The 23,406-nt window shown below is 43.3% G+C and overlaps 1 protein-coding gene across 1 annotated transcript in view; it reads left to right on the forward strand.

The window, feature by feature from the left end:
* LOC146862495 (uncharacterized) overlaps positions 1–23,406 on the forward strand; it is a 596,942-nt gene that overhangs the window by 328,862 nt on the left and 244,674 nt on the right. The window contains exons 10-11 of the mRNA XM_085641700.1: positions 9,671–9,735; positions 21,334–21,440. Coding sequence (XP_085497826.1) covers positions 9,671–9,735; positions 21,334–21,440 — 172 coding nt within the window. The remainder of the gene's footprint in view (positions 1–9,670; positions 9,736–21,333; positions 21,441–23,406) is intronic.

Consider the following 23,406-nt stretch of genomic DNA (forward strand, 5'->3'; position numbering starts at 1 on the left):
GGGACACGAGCTGAAAGTAGCACCTTAACTTGGTAAATTCTGATCTTTTTAGTTTTTCTGGGGAAGTCCGTATAAGCATATTCCTCAACATTAAATCCCATTCACTTTTATTTGTTAGGGATTTTCTTAGCAATGTTTTAATAATTTTAAAAAAAAACAATCACCTTGTATAACAAATCCAACATATTAGGTCAACTTTAGCTGTTATCCCTGTTATATTAAAATAAATGTGATTGTGATGTAGAGTATCATTGATTATGTTTGCAAGTTTGATATGTTTTTGAGAGGGTCATTTATTATGTTCATAAGTTTGAAAAGGATGCCGAATGGTGTGACTGTTTTCTTGAATTGACTATGTAGAACATTGTAAATGCGGGATGTGTGAGTACATGGTGTATGATGTGTTTAGATGCATGTTAGAAGGTGAGTTGGTGGCTGTGTGATGGCTGCCTGGGCATGTGGTTGGGGTTTATGCATTTATGTTGGTGGGTATGTGCATATGGCCTTGACCATGTGGTTGTCTGATAGGGTGTGTGTGGACGTATATTTTTCGATGTGCCTACATGTAGTAATATATGTCTATGTGCATTGGTTGTAGTTGGTATGGGCATTTCAAGATGCATGTGTGATACAGTTTGGTGATCCTATAAAAGTGTCTGTATCCTTTTCTGACGAGTATATGGGGTGTATGCTGGTGGTTTGCTGGATATTTAATGGTTGGTTTGTGGCCATATAAGATGTTGTATGTGTGGCCAATTGATGGGTGGTGTATTGCCATGTATTAGTGTGTGAGTACATATGTGAAGCTGAGTGGACTGTGTTGGAATGATATGATGAGGTTTTTGGGCTATTATGGTGGTTGTATAGATGTGTGATAGTGGGTGTGTTAGCACATGATGGTTGGTGTGCTCGCATATGATGTTAGTTGTGTGGATGTAGAATGATAGGTGTCTTGGTATACTGTATATACATATTCAAATATAGGTTCTATGGACGTACAATGTTGGTTGTGTTGGCGTATGATGATGCTAGTATGAATGGTTGTAGTTGGATGCGTTCATGTATGATGTGTGTTGACATATGAGGGTGAGTCTCTTGCATATGTTGGTGAATGTGTTAGCCTGTCATATTGGTTGTATCAATATATGATGGTGGATATGTGAGTCTTTGATGTTGGTTGTATGAATGTACATTGAGGTATGCTTTTGGATGTGGTACCGTGATGGTGGGTATATTGATGTTAGAAAGGGACTATCTTAGCATATGATGTGTAGATGTATGATGGTGTGTGTTGGTGTATGATGGTGATTGGATGAACGTATGATGATGGGTGTATGAATGTATGGTGTTGCTTGTCTTGACGTATGATGTTGGTTATGTGGACATGTTAACGTGGATATGTTGACATGTGATTTTGTTTGTGTTAATGTATGATAGTGGGCTGGTTAGCATCTTTGGTGTTTACAATGCATGCTGAATTAGAAAGCATAGTGAGATCCACACAAGTCACAATACCTGGATTTCTCGGAGTTACTAGTTTTAAAATGTCCAGTGTGAGGGGTGAGCTAGAAGCTGGCTGCTCCCTGTTAGTGCTTGTTTAGCTCACTGGACTCATTGCCCTGTAATACAGAGGGGTCCTATTAGATCGAAGGGCAGGTTTGCGTGATACCTTTTTTGAACCGCTAGAGGAGATGGTGCAGTCTTGCCATGTGGTGAAACAGGGGAGGCAATCGAACACTCCTTTTCTGTATCGGCGTGCCAGAGCAACCGATGGACATCGTAAGAGTTTTCTTTTAATGAGGGCACTGAGGATTAGATTGGCTCCATGTGCCCAGAAGTGATCTAGCCTTTTTTTATTTTATTTTTAAAGTACATTTGCCCTTGATGGTTATACATTGCTGTCTGGAGAGCTTGCCACTGCAGAGGCAGTGGGACTGCTCGTTTGCCCCGATGAGAGCCTGAGTGCACATCAATGAGTATGGAATAAATCTAGGAAGCTCCTGGGGGCCGTAGTGTACACTTGCTGCCAATCTAGGACCAGCCTCCAGCTTGGGTAATTGCCTATTGTTTAAGAAGTGCTTGTCATGACCCCTCCCCCTTACTTATGTACATCATTTTCACTGACGATATGCCAGTGAGTGCTGTTGGGGGCAGAGAGTTCTAGGCCGAGTCCATATGTCAATACTGAGTCTGTCGCTCATAGAATCAGAATTGGACATCAGAGACACTGTGAATTGTCTACCATACCCTGATCAGAAGACACTGGCTGACCATAACTTGGGACCTGCAGATAAAAATACCATGACCTCTCTGGCCTTCTGTTGTGATACTCACCCATTCTGTGAGATGGTTGCATGTTGCGATTCCTGATGGTGTATAGGGACGTATCCTACGAGTGGCATCCAGTGCTATGCTGGAGTTACATGGCTGTTAAAGTACCTGGGCTGATTTTTGGGGTAGTATCTGGAGCAACTTTCATATACTACCGATTCCCGTACTCTCTTCAGAAGTCTGTGGCTTTTCAACAGTGGCGGCTAGTGACATTTGGAAGTGCTGGGGCGTAAAAGTTCTGTCTTGAGTTCCCTGTGGTGAGCAAGCGTAGCTATAGAGCCCGACAGTCATAAGAGGGGTTTGGGTGGGATGCTCTCCCTCTGGAACATTTTGAAAAAAAGAGTGGGCAGATGGTCCATTTTCAAGCAAATTTGAGAAAGCGGGAAGGTTAATAAAGCAATTGTGAAATTGTAGTTATGATACCAATGAAGAGATTTCATATGATAATGATGTAGGTAGCTGACACGAACTACCCGGTGGGCTGACAATAAGCTGCCCACCGCACAACACATTATTCACTACACAACAACCTGAGAGGGACCATAGATTCGAAGATAGAAACTCCACCAGCAGGACTATCTAATGTAGGGGCACTCTCAAAAATCCCCAGAATCCTAGCAGAAGACTCTGGAGCCAGATCTTGTAAAGTGCACTGGAAATTGTCGATTTTTGCAGTAACAATTGAAATAAAAATAGTGCCAAAGTGATACTTGTCCAGGTAATCACAACAAAGCTCACACGCTGGTTGGTACAGACTGGATGGTGCAAAATTGACTAGCAACAGTGCAAAATTGGCATTCAAAAAAGTGACTCACATTATCTGGCCCAAACAACCGCCCATTTTTGGTGTAAGTTGCTTTTGATTTTCACGGTACACTAAGGAGAAACTGGTCTGGGATTGCCCGAGCTCCCAGATTCATTAGATTCATTTAAGGCTAGACTGTTACTGCTGGAGCTGGATCAAAGGTCGTTTTTTGTTGCATATGATTGTTTGTTGGTCCCCATCTGTAATGGCGCAAGCGTGCTAAAACACGATGGCAATGAATGTTTGCTAATTACCCATGTTTCAGATTTGTTAAAGAATGTCCACCCATCTCTTTTTTTGCTAAGTATACATAATGTTCACTATGAGCTTTTCCGTAAAAAGTCTTACCACTCAAATGCATAAAGACCACGTGGCTATGTTCCACTCCCCCCTATGTCGCACTTTCCTACAGAAAGAGCGGTAAAGTTGTTTTTGCTGGCCCTTTTAAAAAGCCACAACTGGTTTGTCACTTTGTTGCGCCTTCTCCCCAACTTCTCTGATTTTGAAAAGTCTTCACATTTATGTAGTCAAAGCGATTGAGAGAGGGAAACTGAACAGCCCCAGCCCTGCTGGCAACTTTCCCCATTTCAACTTTTATCAAGCAGGCCTTTGTCCTAACCCTCCTTTGATGTCGCCTGTGTTAATTGAAGATATCCGTCCGAGTCACGGGGTTAAAAGGGGGCTTGAAGGGAGATCTAATTGGGCTTGCTTTACACAGGCAGCTAGCATTAGACACGAGGCCCAATGGAAGAAGGATGTACTACTCCTGTTTGATGAGCAGCGGGGCAATAAATTCATTATTTTGGGGGAGAGGGCAGCGAGATGGTCAGCATGTAAGATAAGTGGAAGGAGGGTGGGTGGGATCTAGGGCGCGATGGTGGGTGAGGGAAAAGAAAGTCAGATGGGTCGGTATGTGGCAAAAGCGATGATTAAATGTCACACAGGGCGAGAAAACAAAAGACACACAATTGATGGACGGAATGCAGAATAAATCACAACATTCTCACCCAGTCAAGAGATGTGGGTTAAATCCATCATTCTTTTGTTCACCGTGCCACCCCAGTTTAGACCTGGCCATATGCAAATCAGTCTTGACCATGTGCCTCATGGGAACAGTCCAGTCCAGCCCGAACTGCCAAGCCAGGTCCTCCCTGGACTGGAAACAAGCATCCAAGGACCGATTTCGGGGTTTTACCCCTCTTCAGCCAGGATAGCTTGATTCCAGTGGCACAGTGAGCCCGGGACCCACGTCTGGGCATACCCGGCGCACTTGGGGCAAACTTACGCACGCAAATAAACTTTCACACATTAAAGCACATATATGTCAAATGCAAAAATACGCCAGTAAACCGAAATTCACACAGTCACACACATACACGTATTCTCCCACTCTCATCCTTTTCTGCTGGGCCGTAAATCATCGCTGTAACCAGGTGTCAGTACTCAGCAAGCGCACATTGGCATCAAGCTGGGGAATTTGTCTTTCTCACAGCCTATAGCAGAACACGCAGAGAAGAAGGTATGATGGGAGTTGTTTGTATCAATAACCATTTGTTAACGTTTCAATGCGCCAGGGTGTAAAACCGAGTGGAGCAAACGAAGAGATGAGTGAGAAACAGACACGTCTACCTGTACAATGATGGCTCTACCTCCTCCGAGGCTGATACTGTCTGGTCCAAGTCACAGAGAAGAGACTTTCGGTTCATGCCAACTTGAACCTAACCAGTCCTGCAGATGCTCTCGGCATGAGAGAAACAGCAGGATTGGATGGAGCAGGCTAACCCAGCTCTCCATTTGATACTGGGGACCTGTGCAATCCCTCAGCTGGTTAACACAACTGCTGGATTTGGTGTGGGCAGAAGTGCGCATGTCGGGCTGGCCGTCAAAAGACTGTCGGCCAATCCGACATGCGCACTCCACACTTTACGATGTCACTCCTACTATTCAAACAGTAGTTACACCCCCCGCCCCCACCCTTACACTTGCATATCATGGCAATTCTGAGACCATTATATTTATGTTCATTTACTGCTGTACTTGTAGAAGGTGAAGCAACGCTCCTCCTCCCAAAAGGAGCAACCGCCCCTGATTGATTTTGCCAATGTATTTGAGCATGGTGTACACCAGCGTGCCTGCTGTAAAGCATGGCTAAATGTTGGTGGCATAGAGGAGAGTGGAATGGAGTGTTGTAGAGTGGAATGGCAAAGAGTGGAGTGGCATAGAGGGCATGTATTGGAGTGGCATAGAGTGGAGTCGCGTAGCGTGGCATACTGTGGAGTAGAGTGGACTGGTGTAGAGTGCTTCAGAGTAAAGTGATGTAGAGTGCGATGACATAGAGTGCGGCAGCATAGAATTCAGCTATGCACAATGCAGCGTCGTTGGTGTTGATTAGGGTGTTGCATAGTACAGTGCAGTGGTGTTGGATCGAGTGGTGCAGCGTAGAGTACAGTGACATTGAGCACAGTGGCTGATGTGATTTCGAAGTGTAAGTGCACTGGATCCCTCCTTACCAGGTTCCCAGTGCCAAACCTCTTTCCCAAAACTGTGCCACGATTGGTACAACTTCAGCCACCCCTATAATTCCCTAGTAAATGCTACCCCTGGTATCTAGGGCTTGGGTACTGATGGGGGTCCACTGGGACTGCAACAGGAATTGTGCCACCCGAGTGACCCCTCACCAAGACCGTGCAAACTGCCACAACAGGCTGCGTGTCATGATGTAGAGAAATCCGAAGAGCCGACTTGGCATACAGCCCTGGGTGCCATGCCCTAATACACTGCATGAGAAATAGGTGAGTCACCCCAACTACAGGCCTTACAGCCCTAAGGCAGGGTGCACTATATCCCTTGTGTGGACATCTCTCCATGAGCAGATACGACCCTGCAATATCTGAGCCTTTCTTGGATATTGTAAGTGCACAGGGAAGCCATAGAGAGTACATGGGCTGGATACTTATCAGTATGTGTGTCCTACCTCCATGGTGGCTTCACTGTACCACATTTGGTGAGAGGATAGGTGGAAAAATTAGTTTAATGAGGAGGGTCCCCATTCAGCCAGCACCACCCCAAGTTGTGGCAGGCAATATGGACCCCTCTCTTGAAAATCCACCATCTTGAGATGGTGGGAAAACACCTATCAGGGCTAGGTTAGTGTCCCTTTCCACAGGAAGTGGTCACGTACAGGGATTAGACATCCTAAAGGTAGGTAGTCCATTGGCTACTACCTGTCTCCCCCATTAATGCCCCTAAATATATTATTTAGGTTGCTTCCCTGGACCTTGAACGTTCGATTTGACAGACAAGAAGAAGACCTGGACAAAGAAGAAATTGACGCTAAACTCTGCCTGCTGCCTCAGGGACTCGACAATCGTGATTGTGCAGTCTCGTCCTGAACCTTTGAAGACTCCAAGAACCCCGGAGCTCATCCAACCTTCTAGAAATCGCTGAGAACCTCCCTTGGAGTGAAGGTATCACTCCCCTGCACACAGCAGGCACGATCCTGCTAAGTCCTGTTTGACTCCAGTGCAGCACCTGAACCAGAAGCGGTACATCATCGAATCTGTCTCCCCATCAAGTTTGGAGACACCAGGGCCTAATGGAGCCGCACTGTTCCAATACCCGGGGTACAAGAACCCCTTCAACAAACAGCGAGGGGAAGATCCAGTACCGGACTCCAACTGCCCCAGAAGCAGGCACCCGTCAAGGGACATCGAGACCCCTGAGACCCATGTTGTGAGTGGCCCAGTTGTCCCGAACTCGCCTCTCTAATTTGCCTGCTCCTACCCACGAGGACATCTCGATGCATGGCACCCAGCTGACCGATCTGCTCTGCACCCGTCCTGACCAGACTCAGTAGCTAAGATCCAGCTGTGCTGCCATGGTCCTGAGACCCTTGTGACCTCCCCCCTTGAGTGGGACCCAGTGACTTACCTTTAAGTCCTACTGTGCAGTGTCTTTTCCAGTGGCCCCCTTTGTCATAGCGCACCAGGTACCAACACCCTGCTCTCAGCCGAATCCGGTATGCTCCTGATCCTCTGCTGCTGGAACATTGGTCCTGGTCCTGCTATCAACCTAAAATGAGAAGGTGAACTTCATGAAAGCATTGCCTGATTTTATATGCATTTTTCTGCTTTTCCCTATTTACTTCAATAGTGCATAATTGCGCACAAAAGTGATATATTTTGCGAACTCTTAAAAATCGTAACTTTGAAAGTACTTACTGTAAATCAAAGTTCTTGGTCTTAAAAATTACATACAAATCGATTCTACTTTTATAAATTGGTTTTGGATTTATTTTTGAGTGTTTGTCTCATTTAATGCCTCTGTGAGTACAACAAATATGTAGGACTGGCCTCTGATAAGCCTAACTGCATGTCCACAGCACCACACATAGAGTGTTAGTATTATACGCTTTTGCCTCTGTAAACCAATATGGGACTCACTGGACTCTCTGCACAGTGTACTTCGTTTTAGTTAATTATACAGAGAGCCAGTGTCCTACGAAAGTGCAGCGGTGTAGAGTGGCATAGAGTGCAGTGCGTAATGCAGTGCAGAGTAGAGTGGCGTAGAATGGTGTGGAGGGGAGGGAAGTGCAGTGCTGTAGAGTGCAGTGCCATAGAGTGCAGTGCTGCAGAGTGAAGTGGCGTAGAGTGGAGTGATGCTGAGTAGAGTGGCATAGAGTGCAGCGTTGCAGAGTAGAGTGTCGTAGAGTGCGTTGGCATAGACATCTTTGGCATAGAGTTGTGTAGATTAGAGTGGCCTAAAGTGTAGTGGCATAGACTACAGTGGCATAGAGTACAATTGTGCAAAGTAGCATGCAGTGGCGTACAGTGGATTGGAGTGGCGAAGAGTAGTGTGGACTGGTGTAGAACATTGCAGAGTATAGCGGCGTAGAGTGCAGCAGCATATAATTCAGTGGCATAGAGTGCAGTGGTTAGAATACAGTGGTGTTGAGTGCATTGGTGCAGAGCAGAGTGGCAAAGAATGCAGTGGTATGGAGTGGTGCAGAGTAGAGTAATGTGGCGTAGAGTGCAGAGGCATAAGGTGGAGTGCGGCAGAGTGCAGTGGCGTAGAGTGCAGTAGTGCAAAGTATAGTGCAGTGGCATAGACTACAGTAGTGTAGAGTACAGTGCAGTGGCGTAGAGTACAGTGGTGCAGAATGCAGTGGTTTACAGTACAGTGTCATAGACTGCAGTGACATAGACTAGATTGTTTCAGAGTAGAGTGGTGCAGGGTAGAGGAAAGTGGCGTAGAATGGAGTGGTGCAGTGTATAGTGGCGTAAAGTGGTGTAGAGTGCAGTGGTGCAGAGTAGATTATGGTGGCTTACAGTGTATTGGCATAGAGTGCAGGGGCATAGAGTGGAGTGGTACATAGAGTGCAATGACGTAGGGTATATTGGCATAGAGTGCAGGGTGGCATACAGTGGAGTGATGTAACATGGAGTTGTGCAGAGTAGAGTGGAATGGCCTAGACTGGACTGGAGTGGTGTAGGGTGCAGTGGCAGAGACTGCAGTTGTGTAGAGTAGAATGGTGTAGTGTGCATTTTCATAGAGTAGAGCGGTGCAACATAGAGAGCAGTTGAGTGGAGAGGTGCAGAGTGGAGTAGAGTGCAGTGGCACAGAGTGCAGTGAAGTGGTGCAGAATGGGGTGGCTTAGAGTGGACTATGCATGATATGATAGCACACTGCCATTACACATCATATTTTCAATTGAAATGACCATTACATTTGCATAGACATACAGTTTACTAATAAAACTGTACAGCACACAAACGATAATGTGTGGAAATGGCATCACCTAGTGTATTTATTTGTTTTGATCATATTAAAGTATTTGTTTCCAGCACACTTCAGAATTTAAAAAAAATATGCTACCTTTGTGCTTTGCTAATTCTGATTCATTTAAATGTTATGTGCTAGAAAACCCCTTTATTCTACCCCAAGTATCAAGCAAGAGTGTCACATAAATTCTATCACTTTGAAGTCAGAGAAAGAAAAGTAAACACCAAGCTCCCTCGGAAGACAGAGCCTGATATTTGACCTCTGTCTTTAAATGCACAGCAAATGTGGCAAAATAAGAATAAGGTGTACAAGCCTGTTTACGGAAAGGAGCACTCATTGAAAAATACAAGGAGAGGTAGTGTGAAAAGACTTTGATCCTTGGGAGTGATGAATTGAGCCAGGACAGCCTAAAACAAATAAGTTAGAAGCCAGAAAATGTGAGTTACAAACCACAAAGCCCATGGTAAACAACGGCCAGAATCCATTCTGAAGGAAGCTGTCAGAATGTCCCTAGAATGTCTTTAGCAAACCAGACAGCTGCACTGTCTGGCAGGCTTTGACCTAAAAAAAAATGGCAGAGAGCTCAGTGTTAGTGGTCAAACCCTCAATATATTCTCTGGTAATACTTTTTTTTTAATCAAGTTTAACAATTTCAGCCACCAAATATGTGCTGTGATTTGCAGTGTTGACAACATGAGAATAGTATTTTTTTCAGTGGCCTGATATTGGTTGCTGTTGTGTTTATCTTTCCAGGTGCTGATGGAGGTGCAGTTACAGTTCATAGAGCAAAGGGGTTTCCGCCAACTTCATATTATAAGGTTTGTTTTTTTCGCCTTGTTATTTTTGCAGAGAGCTTAAAGGTGGCGAGCTGCTACCGGTGCCAATATGCTTGCTTAATGTGTTTCGTTAATACTGATGTAAACTGTCTGGTGCTGACATTTCTAGCACAAATGGTGGAGCTATTAGAGAACCAAAATAATTTCAGTGTTTAGTCTTTGTGTAGGGTCAGACAGTCACATAAATGGCATTATTAATGCTTCTTTTCCTGTGGTTAACAATACATGCATTTTAAGTCTATGTCTCAGATCAGTTTTCTGCCATCCTGGTAGAAGGTGCCAAGTTATTGAGTTTACATTGCTTTTGTTCCATCTAAATTAGATGTTTATCACCAAAATATGTTTTCAGTCATTTTCTTTTTTAATCCTGATATTAAGTTTAATCAGTCCTGCTGGGGGTAAGAGGGATGTTGAACACACGGCAGTAGTTATTTACCTGGATAAAAATTACCCTGAGTCCTGCTTGAGCTCTGTGCGACCTTTAACACTATCTAGATATCTAGATACAATCAATATCTTATCAACATGCATGAGATACACTGACATCATATTTCTGAGTTTTGCCTTCTACCAACACAAAGTTTTCAAAATGCTCAACTCCAGGCTACGTGTGACTTCTATATGAGTGAAATTCTGCGGACTTGCATAAAAACTTCACGAGATTCCACTGAGTTCTGCCAATGGGCGTAAAATATGTAAGTTGCTCTGCTTGTGCTGCAATTTAGTGCTGGTAGCGCCAGCAAGTCTGTGCGAACAGCACCATTCAGTGTGCATAAGCTCACAGCCATTTGAGTTGATTTCGCTGTCGCTCAAGTAGAAAATGTACTCAAGCAGCAACAAATCTACTTGAGAAGCAGCCCTCTGACCGAGACCCCCCACACTAGAAAATCACATTAGGGGACACCAAATCTCGCTCGCCAGCTTGCATTTCTGGAGCTTCGTGGGGAAAAAAGTTCCACCACGTGGTAATTGGCGGAATTTGGCCCGAATTCCGCATTAAAAGAGTAACGCGGAGTCGCCAAATTCTGCCAGTTTCCGCCAACCCCTAGTACCAATCTAAGGAAGTGAGAGGCTGCAGAGGAAAGTGGTGTGAAAGGCAGAATGGGGGTGAGTGAGATGTTCAGTGAAAAATTAACCCTTCCACACATTTTCAATTCTGATTATTCACAATAACGTCTTTGTTGTTACTCATGTTTTTGATACTAACAAGCATTGGCAAGGCCAAATGATCCGGCTTGTTTTAGACATAGGTTAGTTGTTGTGTGATGTACGGAAATTCAATATCACAAACCTCAGAGGCTCCCAGATACAGATCAGGTGGCTCACTATGCCAAGCACAGTATTTTACTTCACATGTTTCAAGCTGCATTGAAGAGCCAGGGCATGCATTTTGGAAAGAATTCCTAGTTGCGCTTCTTTGAAGCCCCCCTCCTCCTTTTATATATATACTCCCCCACACACATTTTTCATCTCTTTCAATGCTGCCTGATTGCACATACAGAGACACTGTCAGTCATTGAATATTGAAATTCAGTTTAAAATATGTGCACTGTTCAGCAAGTGAAACCATACTCTGTTTGGCATGAACTGTAGTTTTTCTTTTACTCAACTATGGCTGGGATTGTGTGCAACCTGCAGGTCAAACAGTAACATTTTGGTGGCCTCGCTCAGTTTTACATCATTAGATAGAGTACTATTGAAATAGGTAATCGTTAACACCTGTGCTCTAGAGAGTCGCAAGACCCTGGCCAGCGGTACATGCAGAACAATATTATTGTTGTTAGTTTTAAGCTAATCATATTACAGTCATATTCTACACTCATAAAGCTAGAGGTTTTGATTTTTTTAAGCTAATTGGCGAAGTGAGGACATCATGCTCATTACTCCTTAAAAGTAGAAATCTGGTCTCGGGCATATTGATGATGCCTGGGTTTCAAGCCTGGGTTTCAGTCCCGGCGCACTTTTGACTATGTCATCTTAAAGGAGCACATGCGTTTGTTTGCTGACTTTCTTTTAATGAGATACAGCCCAGGGACATAGTAGCACAGATCTGTAAGTCCTGAAAAAGTAGCATACTTTGGTGCCCGGCTAGTACGCCAATCACTCCTTTTATTTCTGCTCATTAGTTTTTGCAATGTTAATTCTTTTCTATTTTTTTCGTTTGCGAACATATGCGCACACCACCTTTAAAGTGCAGCATTTTTTTATTTTACTGTTAGAATGTTAATGTCTATTGCATAGGTTTTAAAAATAAATACAAAAAAAGTAATTAAAGGCTTGCTAAGTCCAGACCTATTAACCTGACCAATGATTGGTACGTTTGTAAGCTCGTTTTTTTCATGATTATCACGTTTGGGTGCCTCGATATTCATGTTCACGCCCAGTTTCTGCATTCGAATCCTTAGTGAAAGGTTCGCCATGGTCCATCGACGCACATGCATCAATTAAGTTCTATTTTTTTATTTTCTCACATAACGATTGTTAAATTAAACACTTTGAGGGCCTTGCTTACTTAAAGTCGTTCTCATATTTACAGTGTTTTTGTGTTGTAACGTTATTTTACACGCTGACATTATTTTTCACCCTCTCTAAGATTTTTTTTTAAGTTGCAACATTTGTACTCGCTTGCATTGCTCTACATAATAGAAATTCTACCACTTGGCTGTTAATCTCAGTTAAGATTTGTATTAATTACCGTGATAGATGTACATATTGTACAACTGTTTCGCAGCTGTATTTATATTCTAATTTTGCAGCGTGGTCTAGAAGTGATTTTAGTTTACTTTGGAGTTGTAAAAGTAGTCATAAATATTAAACACAGTTTACCTCTCGTGTTTTTGTGTAACTGTACAACAAGGTAGTGGTAGCAACATCTTTAGCATTGCTAGGAAGGAAAAAGCAAATTTAGATAAATACTGTCTTTAAACATCTTGTCAACAACACTTATCCAATGAAATGGCGTATCTAGTGCAATTGATACTAAATGTTATGAGTTATGTGGCAGTGATGGCGATTATACACACCTGACTTTGATTCGGGTTTATTCAGTACACGTTTCAGCTGTTAAAATTGTTGTTTCACGATGTGTAGATAAGGCAGTTTTGCAGAAATGTAACGTAGTCGAACAATAAATAATTTACTCATCGAAACCTAACGAAAAATAAAGGAAGACTTATTTTTTCACATCTTGTACGAAAGCACAACGATAGCCCCAAGATAGCCATAGGCCATCTTAATAATAGGAGAATACTGAAACTAAGAAGTGGCATGCATATGTAAAGCTCTTGTACTCTCCTAATTTATTATGGCTCCAGTCACTGTAAATGAGTTCCTCGGAGTGTAATATTCTTGCATTAAATGCAGGCCATCTCGTTCAGTTTAGACATTGTTGCTAAGAGTAGGTGTTAACCCCTTGAGTGCCCCGCCCTTTCCCCGCCCTGTGACGGCCCTTTCATTAGCGGGCGGGGTTCATGACGAGATAGTCTCGTCATGGGCACAGCGCAACCGCGGCCCATGACGAGACCATCTCGTCATGGGCACTCAAGAGGTTAATGGAGAGAACTTGAAAAACGCAGAGTATAGTTTTTTCCACCCAATGCATTTCCCCACTTAGGGTCTCCATTACAACTTTCCTAGTGTTTCCGCACCCGGTATTACAGGGCACAGGAACACCCAGCCTGGTGTTACAAGGTACTGATTTGCATCCAGTAAAACCACAATTAAATATGGCAGGGACTGAGGCACAGACCCATTCCCACACAACCAGCTACAGCACCACTGGGGGAGAATACGATCCTCTCCTCATGTCTGTTGACCCCCCCCCCCCACCCCCACTCCCACTTCCAATCCGTGCAATCCTTTGCTCAGAGTTACCACCTGGTCATAGTAGGTAGTTAATCTGAGCAGATTTCTTTAGCGAATCTATCGGGTTTAATCATGTGGAGAGTAACCTAGTATTTCCAGGCTTGCATGGTTATTCCCCATTCTGGGTACAAAAACATCTGGTGGCCAGGGATGGGTCAAGAGATAGTACAAGGACTAGATAATTACATCCCTTGGATCTCTTCAACCTTAATCTCATCATCTCGTAATAGGGGTACTGGTGTGAATCAACAGGGTTGGTAGTACTGGTCCCACTCCCAGGCTGACAAAGGCATGCCTGCACTGTCTCATCTGTCAGCCTGAGAGTTTGTCCAGTACTACTAAGCTTCTTTGCCTCTTGTTGTGGAGTTTAACAAGAGTTTGGTACTTATTATTTATAGATCGACGGAATGTATATTGTGCACATTGTAAACGAAATTGCATCTAGGCACACTGAGTGACTGGGAATACCTCTTGAGCTGCTGGCTGCTTCTTCCTCTTCACAACCGAGTTTCCTTCATCCTCACATATGGTTTCTCCATAAAGTGAAGACTGTACACACAGTGGGAAATCAGGAGATCGGCAAGTTGACTCAAAGCAGCTCACCAAGAAAGATGGCAACGTCTGGGTTATGTGTAAAGTTTGTTGTTAAAGTCAAAATACCTTATTTGGTTAATAAAAACCATAAAGTCCGTTGCATACATAAAAACGACAATGAATAGGATAAAACTCATGTCTTTGTATTTGTATAGATACTTATCATCAATGATTGCAAATACAATAACTAACAATTTTAAAAAGCCCTCAAATGACTTAAGCAAACCAAATGTTTTTCCTACTTTTAAGGGCGCCTGATAAGTAACTAGCCACATTAAAACAGACTAAAGGGCACTGCAGCATTTGAAGGAAAATCAAAGTGCGTTTTTCTTGCCATAATCCCTTCCCTCTTAGCAAGGGTAAAATAGAACGATGTCGCTGGATGCTGTAGTGATCACAAAACAAATTAGAGTGCATTGTGTTTTGCATTGGAACGTTATCGCAAGAATATGGTCCTTGTTCTTCCACATTGTGATGACCCTGAGGTGCTGCTGAAAGCCAGTGCAAGATGTTGAATCTAAAACACATTAAGAGGAAGCGGTGGTGGGGTATTGCGACCACACTCTGGTAGGGTTCCGTAGGTAGATCTGATTTTAAAAGTTTGTTAGTCTTAACCTTGGGTTTCTGGAGTTCCCTGTCTTCTCTTTCGGTGTTAGCTCTTATCATAAATAGTTTTTTAATCCAGGGCAGGTCTTTGTTATTGAACCTTTCTGGTGACTCATATAGGGCAGGGCACCCTAATTTCTCTAGTGAGTCTTTGATATGATGTAACCATGGCATGGTATGGCCTTTGTCCAAAGAAAGACAATCTCTTATGATGCCCTGATTCAGCTCTAGTGCCGTGCTTGACCAGATTTTAAGCCATCTAGATAGAGGTGAAAAGGCCAGCCTATCAGAGATGTATTCCAGCCCCAGTTCTTCATGGATTGTAAAAGTGGCAACCGACTGAGGGATAGACAACAATCTTCTTATAAAATTGTTTTCTACTCTCTGTATCCCACCACAATCCTTAAGTCACTACCATAACTAGTGATAGACAAACATTTAGCTTGATAGACTTTGACCATTGCCTGTGTGAGTCTAGCCCCCAGTCTTCTTGTGACGTCAAATACTGAGGCTGCTGATCTGGCCATCGGGTTTCTCTTGACCCCTTTTTTGCAGGGCCCAGGATCCCCTCTCGTCAAAAATGACCCCCAAAAATGGGAAGGTGGGAAATCTGTTCACTTCTTGGTTCCCTCCTATAATTTTCTTCTGAAATGCATTTCTGTATTGTATGGGATTTAGAATAGTTTGTATTCATATCAAGGTAGGCTATAAACTCCGTGAATGAATTAAGAAGTCAGTGGAAGCCCACAGCTGATCTAACTATCAGGAAAGTTTAATCAGCATATATAGGTGCTGGAATAAACTGCAACCGCACCCAGGATATGGCCTTGGAGGGCGCACACAAAGATGGGCGTAAGTTATTGATGTGTAGCATGAATAACAGTGGTGCCAAAATGCAGCCTTGCCTAACCCCCTTTGTGTATCTTTATTGGCGATGTCAAGGACCCAGTTTGATCGAATCTGACTACTTCTGTGAGGTCCTGGTGAAGATCGTGTAAAAAATGGATAATATTACAGTCAAACAATAGGTCAAATAACCACAACCATAATTTTGCTCTGTTAACACTGTCAAAGGCTGATGACAAATCCATAAAGGCTAGCTGTATCCACCCTCTTTTGTTGTTTATTACAGATGTTCACTTCATAGCATACTAAAATAATTTTGGGACCAAAATGTTGAATATAATTGTGTATCTTGTGAGATGCATATATGTACATACTTCTTGTTCATTGTTTACAGTATATCAAAACATTATTAAGTAGATTAGGTTTGGCAGAGCTCAAAAATAATGATGAAGGTGAGGCATTGGTTTCTGCCCTCTGGCCGCAGGGAACAGGACGCATAAAACGACACCACTTCTCCTTGGTGAATTCAGTTATTGCTACACACTGCATCTTTGCATTATAACTAAGCAGCCACTCATACTTAGTTATATAACAAGACGTGTACTCACAAACAGCAGCTGCATTCTCATGTTATATCTAGGTGCTAAGGGTCATTGTTGTTTGACCTGGTCTATAGTGTTCAGATTAAATCCCAGGAAAAGAACAGAACACGTAAATATATGCAGGTTCGGTGTGATAATACAACATGGCACAAAAGCAAGCATGTTTATGTAGTAATGTGTGCAAAAGAAACACAGCCTTCAACATGTACAACTAGGCTAACATAGGGAAAACGACAGTGGGCCATGCAAGAAACACACAACACCCCAAATTTAGGTTAATCTATCATTCAGACAAATATTAATTTTTCAAAAGCTGCCAATTTGCTCATGCCCCCCCACCATGTGTGTTGAATCGGGCCGTTTTTCTTTTCTAACAATCTAAGGATTTCCATTTTCTCCACCACCAAAGCCATTTAGAGCCGTCTGGTCATGTGCGCGGACAGCGATGTGAGGGGTCATGTAAGAGAGACCAGTCGCAGTCTAAGAATGCCGCCTGTGACTAACTGTTGTTTGACTAAGTCACAAATTTGCAGCTACTAGAGCAATAAATATGGGCACTCCCACAGTATTTTCACTGTATTTCCAGACTCTCATCTGCATTGCCAGCACTGTGAATATGGGCAAATCTTTACTTTTGTGTAACCTCTCAAGGGATCAGTGCAAACAGTGGAGAATTTTAAAATAGCTGAACTTCAGCCCCTTTGTCATAAGTGGTCATCAGTACACCCCAATCATCGTCCAAGAATTGTGTGTAAATGCGCATCACCCCAGGTCCGCAAGACTGTGGAGCTGGCATCTATCGGAGTAGAGTAAGGGACCGAGACAATCCCTCTAAACTTCTTCCGCTTGTGCAAGTATTGAAGAATTGGTAAACGTGCCAGAGTTATGATTGCAGTGGGCAGGGCACCTTTCAGTGCATGGGTAATTTGGGTAGGTTTCCATCGCTGTGTAAGTGACAAGTGGTTTGAATTGTTGCAAACCTGTAAAAGATTTTACCGTTCTTCTTTGCAGCACATTATCTAGTAGCAAGGCTTTTATTTAATGTTTAGATCATGTCACATACAATATTGGCCTTGCTGTAAGCATCATGGTCATTGTTTGTGCATTCAATCTATTGAAGTGCATGACTGAAGTGTATGACCTAAACCAGAGGCCTGTTCATTACTAACAGCTTTATACAGGCCTACATATTATATGTGCTCAGTTGTCGTATATTTTTTCTGTTGCTCATATTAACAAGTTGGAAAATGGATTTAGCCTCCCTCTACAGTGTTTTACATTTCAATATAACTTCTGATCTGTTTCTAAAATCTGAACTCAGGCATTGTTAACTGTCCTGGATAGCAAATGCATGAGAAGAGCATGAGCAAACTGGTCCTTGCTCCAAAGACCAACATATATGGAAAATGTGTAAAAGATAGCGCTGATTGCAACGGGGAAGGATAGATGGACCGGTTGCTACTAGAATGATTCAGACAGATGGGTCTCTAACTTCTGGCCTTATGGCATAAAGGTTTGCTAGTCATAAAATATTCTAAAACACCTAATTTATGAGTCCTCTATTCATAAGGTAGATACAGATTAGACTAATTGTTTAAAGATGTGTGATAAAATACGACTGCAGTGCATGTAGTATTCACCCTTTAATCCATTTTGTCCACTGAGGTATTTGTAATTATTGTGATAAGTGTCATTTATATTATTAGTAAGAGAACTGAACATAATTAATAATAGTTGGAAAATACCTGTGCATGATTCAATACTAATTATGGTTTGATGGTGAGGCTCTACAATATTACAGATGAGGGATTCTCTGACCGGTTTCTCCGTTTCCTGACACCCTTACCCACGTGAGCCTAACTAAGTGGGAGAGGTTGAGAGAGAGGTGCTAGTTTGACTTTTCTCTAAAAAGGATCCAGTTTCCTTTAGGACTTAAGAAATGTACTATGTGACCCCAGTAACATCAGGAGACATGACTAGTGTGCGTCCAGAACAACAAAACCTCTTGAATTAGTGCATTTATCTGTGAAGTTTGCCGTGCCCTACTTCAGCCTCAACGGCTGACCACATCTGTTAACGAAAGTGATGGCATTGTTTGCTGCCCACCTACAGAGGTCAATGATATCAGTTTTCACATACCTCGACAACTGGTTGTTTAAGTTGGGCGCACCACAGTCAGTCACAGAACCCTCTATACCACGGCGAACCTGTTGACATCGTTGGGGTTCCCTATCAACAAGTCGAAATTGCACCTTCATGCTTTGTAGAACAGTGCTATTCCAGGCCTTCCCTCTGCTGCAATGAGTCCAGGACTTTCAGGCTATGATCCAGATATTTTGGCTCGGTCTTGGATCTTGGTGAGAGCAGCTCCAAGACTTCTTGGCCTCTTAGCATCCTGCATCCTCCTTGCCAATTTTGCCTGTGTGCACCTGAGGGTTTTGCAATGGAATCTGAAATTTTAAGTAGCAAAGTCCCAAAGAAATCTGACAGATGTCATCCAGATCCCGGATGAGTTGGCTCACGATTTGCAGTGGTGGCAGCTCAAGTTTGTCCAGCGGCATACCCCCTTCCCCATCTGTAGCTGACGGAGGTGACGGATGACTCACTATTGGTTTGGGTGGGTCATCTGGGAAGGAGAAGATCCAAATACTCTTTCTCTGATTAAAGCTCTACTTCATATCAATCTGTTAAAGCGGAGGGCCATTCATCAAGCATTGAAGGCCTTCCTACCTTCCATCAAGAGGAGACTGGTGCAGGTTCTCATGAACAACTCCACTGCCATGTGTTACGCAACAAGCAGGATGGAGTGGGGTCTTGGGTCCTGTATCAGGAGGCTCTGTGCCTCCAGAGTTGATTGGAACATCAGGGCATTTTCCTGATCACAAACGACCTGGCAGAGTACTTGAATGCCAGAGTGGACAAATTCAAGAGATGGAATCAGGCCGATCACGAATGGTGTCTACACCTCAAGTTGGCACAGGGCATTATCCAGCAGTTGGGAGAAATTCTGACTAGATATTTTCACCGTCTTCAAGAATGCACAGCGTCAAAAGTTTTGTGCATTGGAGTTTCCTCAAGAACACTTGCCTGGAGATGCATGCCGGCTATAATGGAACACAGAACTCCTATACGCCTTCCTGCCCCTCCCTTTCCTGGTCCAAGTTCTGAAAAAGATCAGGAATGACCAGGCCCAAGTCATTATAGTGGTTCTGAGGTGGGTCACTACAGTGTGGTACCTGGAACAATTGGGCATGAGCATCTGCTAAAATCAGGCTACCACTTTGGGAAGATATTCTTTTGCAGCAGAAGTGGAAAGGTCCTTCATCTGAGTCTGCACAATCTACACCCCTTTATGTGGAAATTAAGAGACAGCAGTTGACTGTATTTGATTTACTGCCTGAACTGGTGGATGTCATTCACCTTTCCATGAAGTCCATTTATTTGTGGCACTGGGACACATTTCTGGCCTGGTGTAGTATTCGCAAGACTTATAATTATGACCAAATATGTCCTCTGTTCTTTTTTATGTTTGTCCCAGTAAGGCTTTGCAGTGGGCCTTATTTAAGGTTATTGGCCAGCCATTTCAGTCTTTCTGTATTTACAAGACTAATCATTCTTTTTTGAACCATCTGTTGTGATGAAGTTTCTAAATGTTTGATACATGTTCCCTCCCAAACCACTTGTGATGCCACAGTGTGACTTTAACTTTGTCCTGACGTTTCTTTTGTCTACACCCTTCAAGCCATTGCTCAGCTGCTTTCTGCTTCTCCTAGCTTTAAAGACCGTCTTCCTCATTGTGATTACTTAAGCTTGTTGTGGGAGTGAACCTAAGGCTCTGTTGTTGCAACCACCCTATACCACCTTTTTCCCCACACAAACTGGTGCTGAGGACTCGAGTGATCGTCTTACCGAACGTTTTATTCCTTTTCACATTGGGCAATCCATCACCCTACCGGTTTTCTTTGCCACCCCTTGAAAAAAGAGGAGAGGCTTAATTGGCTGGAACCCAAAAGACTTTAAGCCTTTATATTGGTCGTACCTAGGAACGCTGTATGAATGATCAGCTTTTTGTGGGGTTTTCTGAGACGTAGAAATAGAAGGCTGTGCAGAAGAGGACCCTGTTGAGGTGTATAGTCCTCTGCATTAAGATCTGCTAGGCACTGGCCAAGAAACAGCCGCTGAAGAGTCCCAGAGCTCACTCCACCAGGGATAAGGATGCTTCCACCGCATTGGCATGCAGAGTGCACGTCCTCGATAATCTGTCAGACTATGACCCGGGCATCAGTGCATATATTCACGAAGCACCACTGTCTTGACACTTTTTGGTCTGAGTCAACTTCACAGACAATCCACTGGTGGGGAACTATGTTTGTATCTATTCTAAGGTACGGAATCTGCGGTTAGAGGAATCCATTAGAATAGCAAGGTATTTACCTTCAGTAACTCTTTCTGATGGCTACTTGATCTGAATCCACATTTCTCACTGCCATCCACTTCCGCACTGTGGAGTGGTCTCTCTTTGTCATTAAAAATGGTCTCAAATTACTCATCAAAACACTGATACCCTCCTACTCTGAGTCTGATAATGCAGAAAGATAAAACTATGAAAATTATGTCAGCGTGGTGTCCGCTTATATATTGCTCCATTCTGTTACTTCTAGAGCCAGAGCGGAGCCGCACGGTGCCACTTAGTGGCATGAGGGAACATTACTGTAGAAAAGTTTCCACATCCAGTCAGGACAGAAGAGTATTCTAAGGGGTGGTATCTCCGTTAGAGTAGCCACGTCTTCACTGTTGAGGTACCACTTATATGCAGCTCCATTCCATCATTTCCGGAGCGGTATGAAACCAGCGCAGAGCCCCACTGTGCCACCTAGTGGTACTTGGGAGCATTGCTGGAGAAATGTTTCCAGATTCACTCAGGCCAGAGGAGTGTTCTATGGTAACGTTTCCAACAAAAAGTGTGTTACCGAAGGTAAATAACTTGTTCTTCATTTTTAACCATGTGTGTGTTGTTGTGAAGAGATGGTATTACAAATTCTAACTGTTGACATAAATTCTCTACTAGGTTTGTGCAACCTATTTCGATGGGTTTAGAGCCACAGCTGTGTGCGCAGTTGGAGGTCCATACGCTGTCGAAAAGGGGAGACGAACGGCTGAGAGCATCATTAAGAGGTTAGTAAAAAATGTATATAATAAATGGTCTGTCTTGTATTTAAGTATAAAAAGGATGATTAATGATAGTGTCATGTTCCTCACAAGCAGTATTAGTACCATGTGGTCTGGGGGTGGGGGTTGTGTGTGGTGTTTACATTTGGATTCTATAGAATGTTATTGGCCAAATTGACATAAACTAACTTCCAGTAATACTGGCACCCTACAGTACACACAGTTCGGTTAAGCCCTACTATTTGTTTTTTTCACGTTGTTGGAAGGATAGTGACTGGTGTGTGTTTTTTTTTTTTTTTTTTTTTTGAAAAACCTTTATTAGCATTTCAACCAATAACAAGTATGGGCCTACAACCCCCCGGGGCCGGCCGCTAAGCAGTCAAAGCAACATAGATCCAATGTTGACACAGGCAGAACCTCGGGGAGCAGAATCTCCATGCTAATATATTCTCGGCCAGTGAATGGCGCAAGTAGAACACCAGGATTAAGAAGGCTTTCATTTTATAATAGGGAAAGACGAAAGGATCAGGTGCCAAACAATTTCCCAGCAGCGAAAAATGGCAGGCAGAGTAACAAACGTAAACAATAAACGGCAATCTATCGAGTCAATGGCGCTAAAACAGGAAGTGCAGGATGTAGAGAAGTATCATGACCAGTTGCGCCTGCAGTCCCATGCCCTAGAGCCCAGAAAACACCCCGGAAATTGTGGCACACATGAAAAAGCAGTGATTCACAACAAAGGAGTTGTACCACGCTGATCCCAGAAAAGAAAAACAAAGAAGAATCAGAGAAGAAAAAGGAGGCCATGGAAAAAAAGGGTAAAGACTAAAGAATCCCCTTCCCCAACCCCCCACCCTGCACCTCTGCAGATGAGTACGGCCCTCCCCCCCAGCAGTGTGCCTGTCGCCCTGGAACCAGACCCGAAATATAGAAGAACAGAGAAAAGGGAGTAAGAAAAGAACCCCACCAGACGGGGGGGTAGAGAGAGTATTAATAAACTGGAGGAGGGCCTTCAAAACATGCCCCCGGCTTCTCCCTCCCGCACGGTAAGTTTTCCCCAAGGCAAACAGTAAGCAGCACAAAATCGACCATTGGTGTGTGTTTTTATTATCGAAATTCGAGAGTCACAGCTAGCCAGAATGTATGGAACACCATTGATAATGCATTTGCTTCCAACTGAACTTCATTTCCTCCTGTAGAACCAATTTTGATGCAGCACTTGTGCTGTGCATTATGTGGTTTTTCAAATTTGTGTAAGGACCACTCCACGCAGGTAAGTAGAGGAAAGGAAGTGCTTTAATGGAGAACAAGCAGGTACATGCAGCCACAAGCTGAACTCACTTCAACTGCCGATTCCTACTTTTCACATTCTCAAACCTGTGACATCCAGTTACCAGGGAGCTGGTAACCAGGATTCCACAATGGGTTGCACCTGTGCTACGTTTTCATTTTTAGCTACAGTAGGTAACCTTAGTTTAGGACTCTTATGTGACAGTACATTGGTAAGTAACGTGCTCTGCCTCATGGAAATGGGTTTTTGCAAGCAGGCTTGTATGAGGAGCTACATCCATGCGCATGATAGTGATGTGGTGACTTTGGTATTTTTCTTTGGTGTGGTGGAAGGTTGTTGCCTACGTATCATTAAAATGTAGTGCCGAGATGATTGTGTTTTTTTGTTGAGAGGAAGCTGTTCTTAGTAACATTGTAGAATAGTGCGTGAATCATGGAATTTGGACAGTTGCAGCAAACCTGCTTTGTACATTGCTTTGGGTGCTATATAGTTTTGAATATTTTGTGCACAAGAACTCGAAACTCTTATTGAAATTATAGTTGCACATTTCTTTGGTCTCAAGATAGGCTAACAAACTTTTGTATTGCACTCCTACACAGAATAATATGGGACAACAAGGTCAGTTTTATTATGTTGGTGTTACTGAGAAGAACCAAATGAAACAAGATGGTATTCAGATTC

Source organism: Triturus cristatus, chromosome 2_2 (genome assembly GCF_964204655.1).
Source record: "Triturus cristatus chromosome 2_2, aTriCri1.1, whole genome shotgun sequence".
Lineage (NCBI taxonomy): Eukaryota > Metazoa > Chordata > Amphibia > Caudata > Salamandridae > Triturus > Triturus cristatus.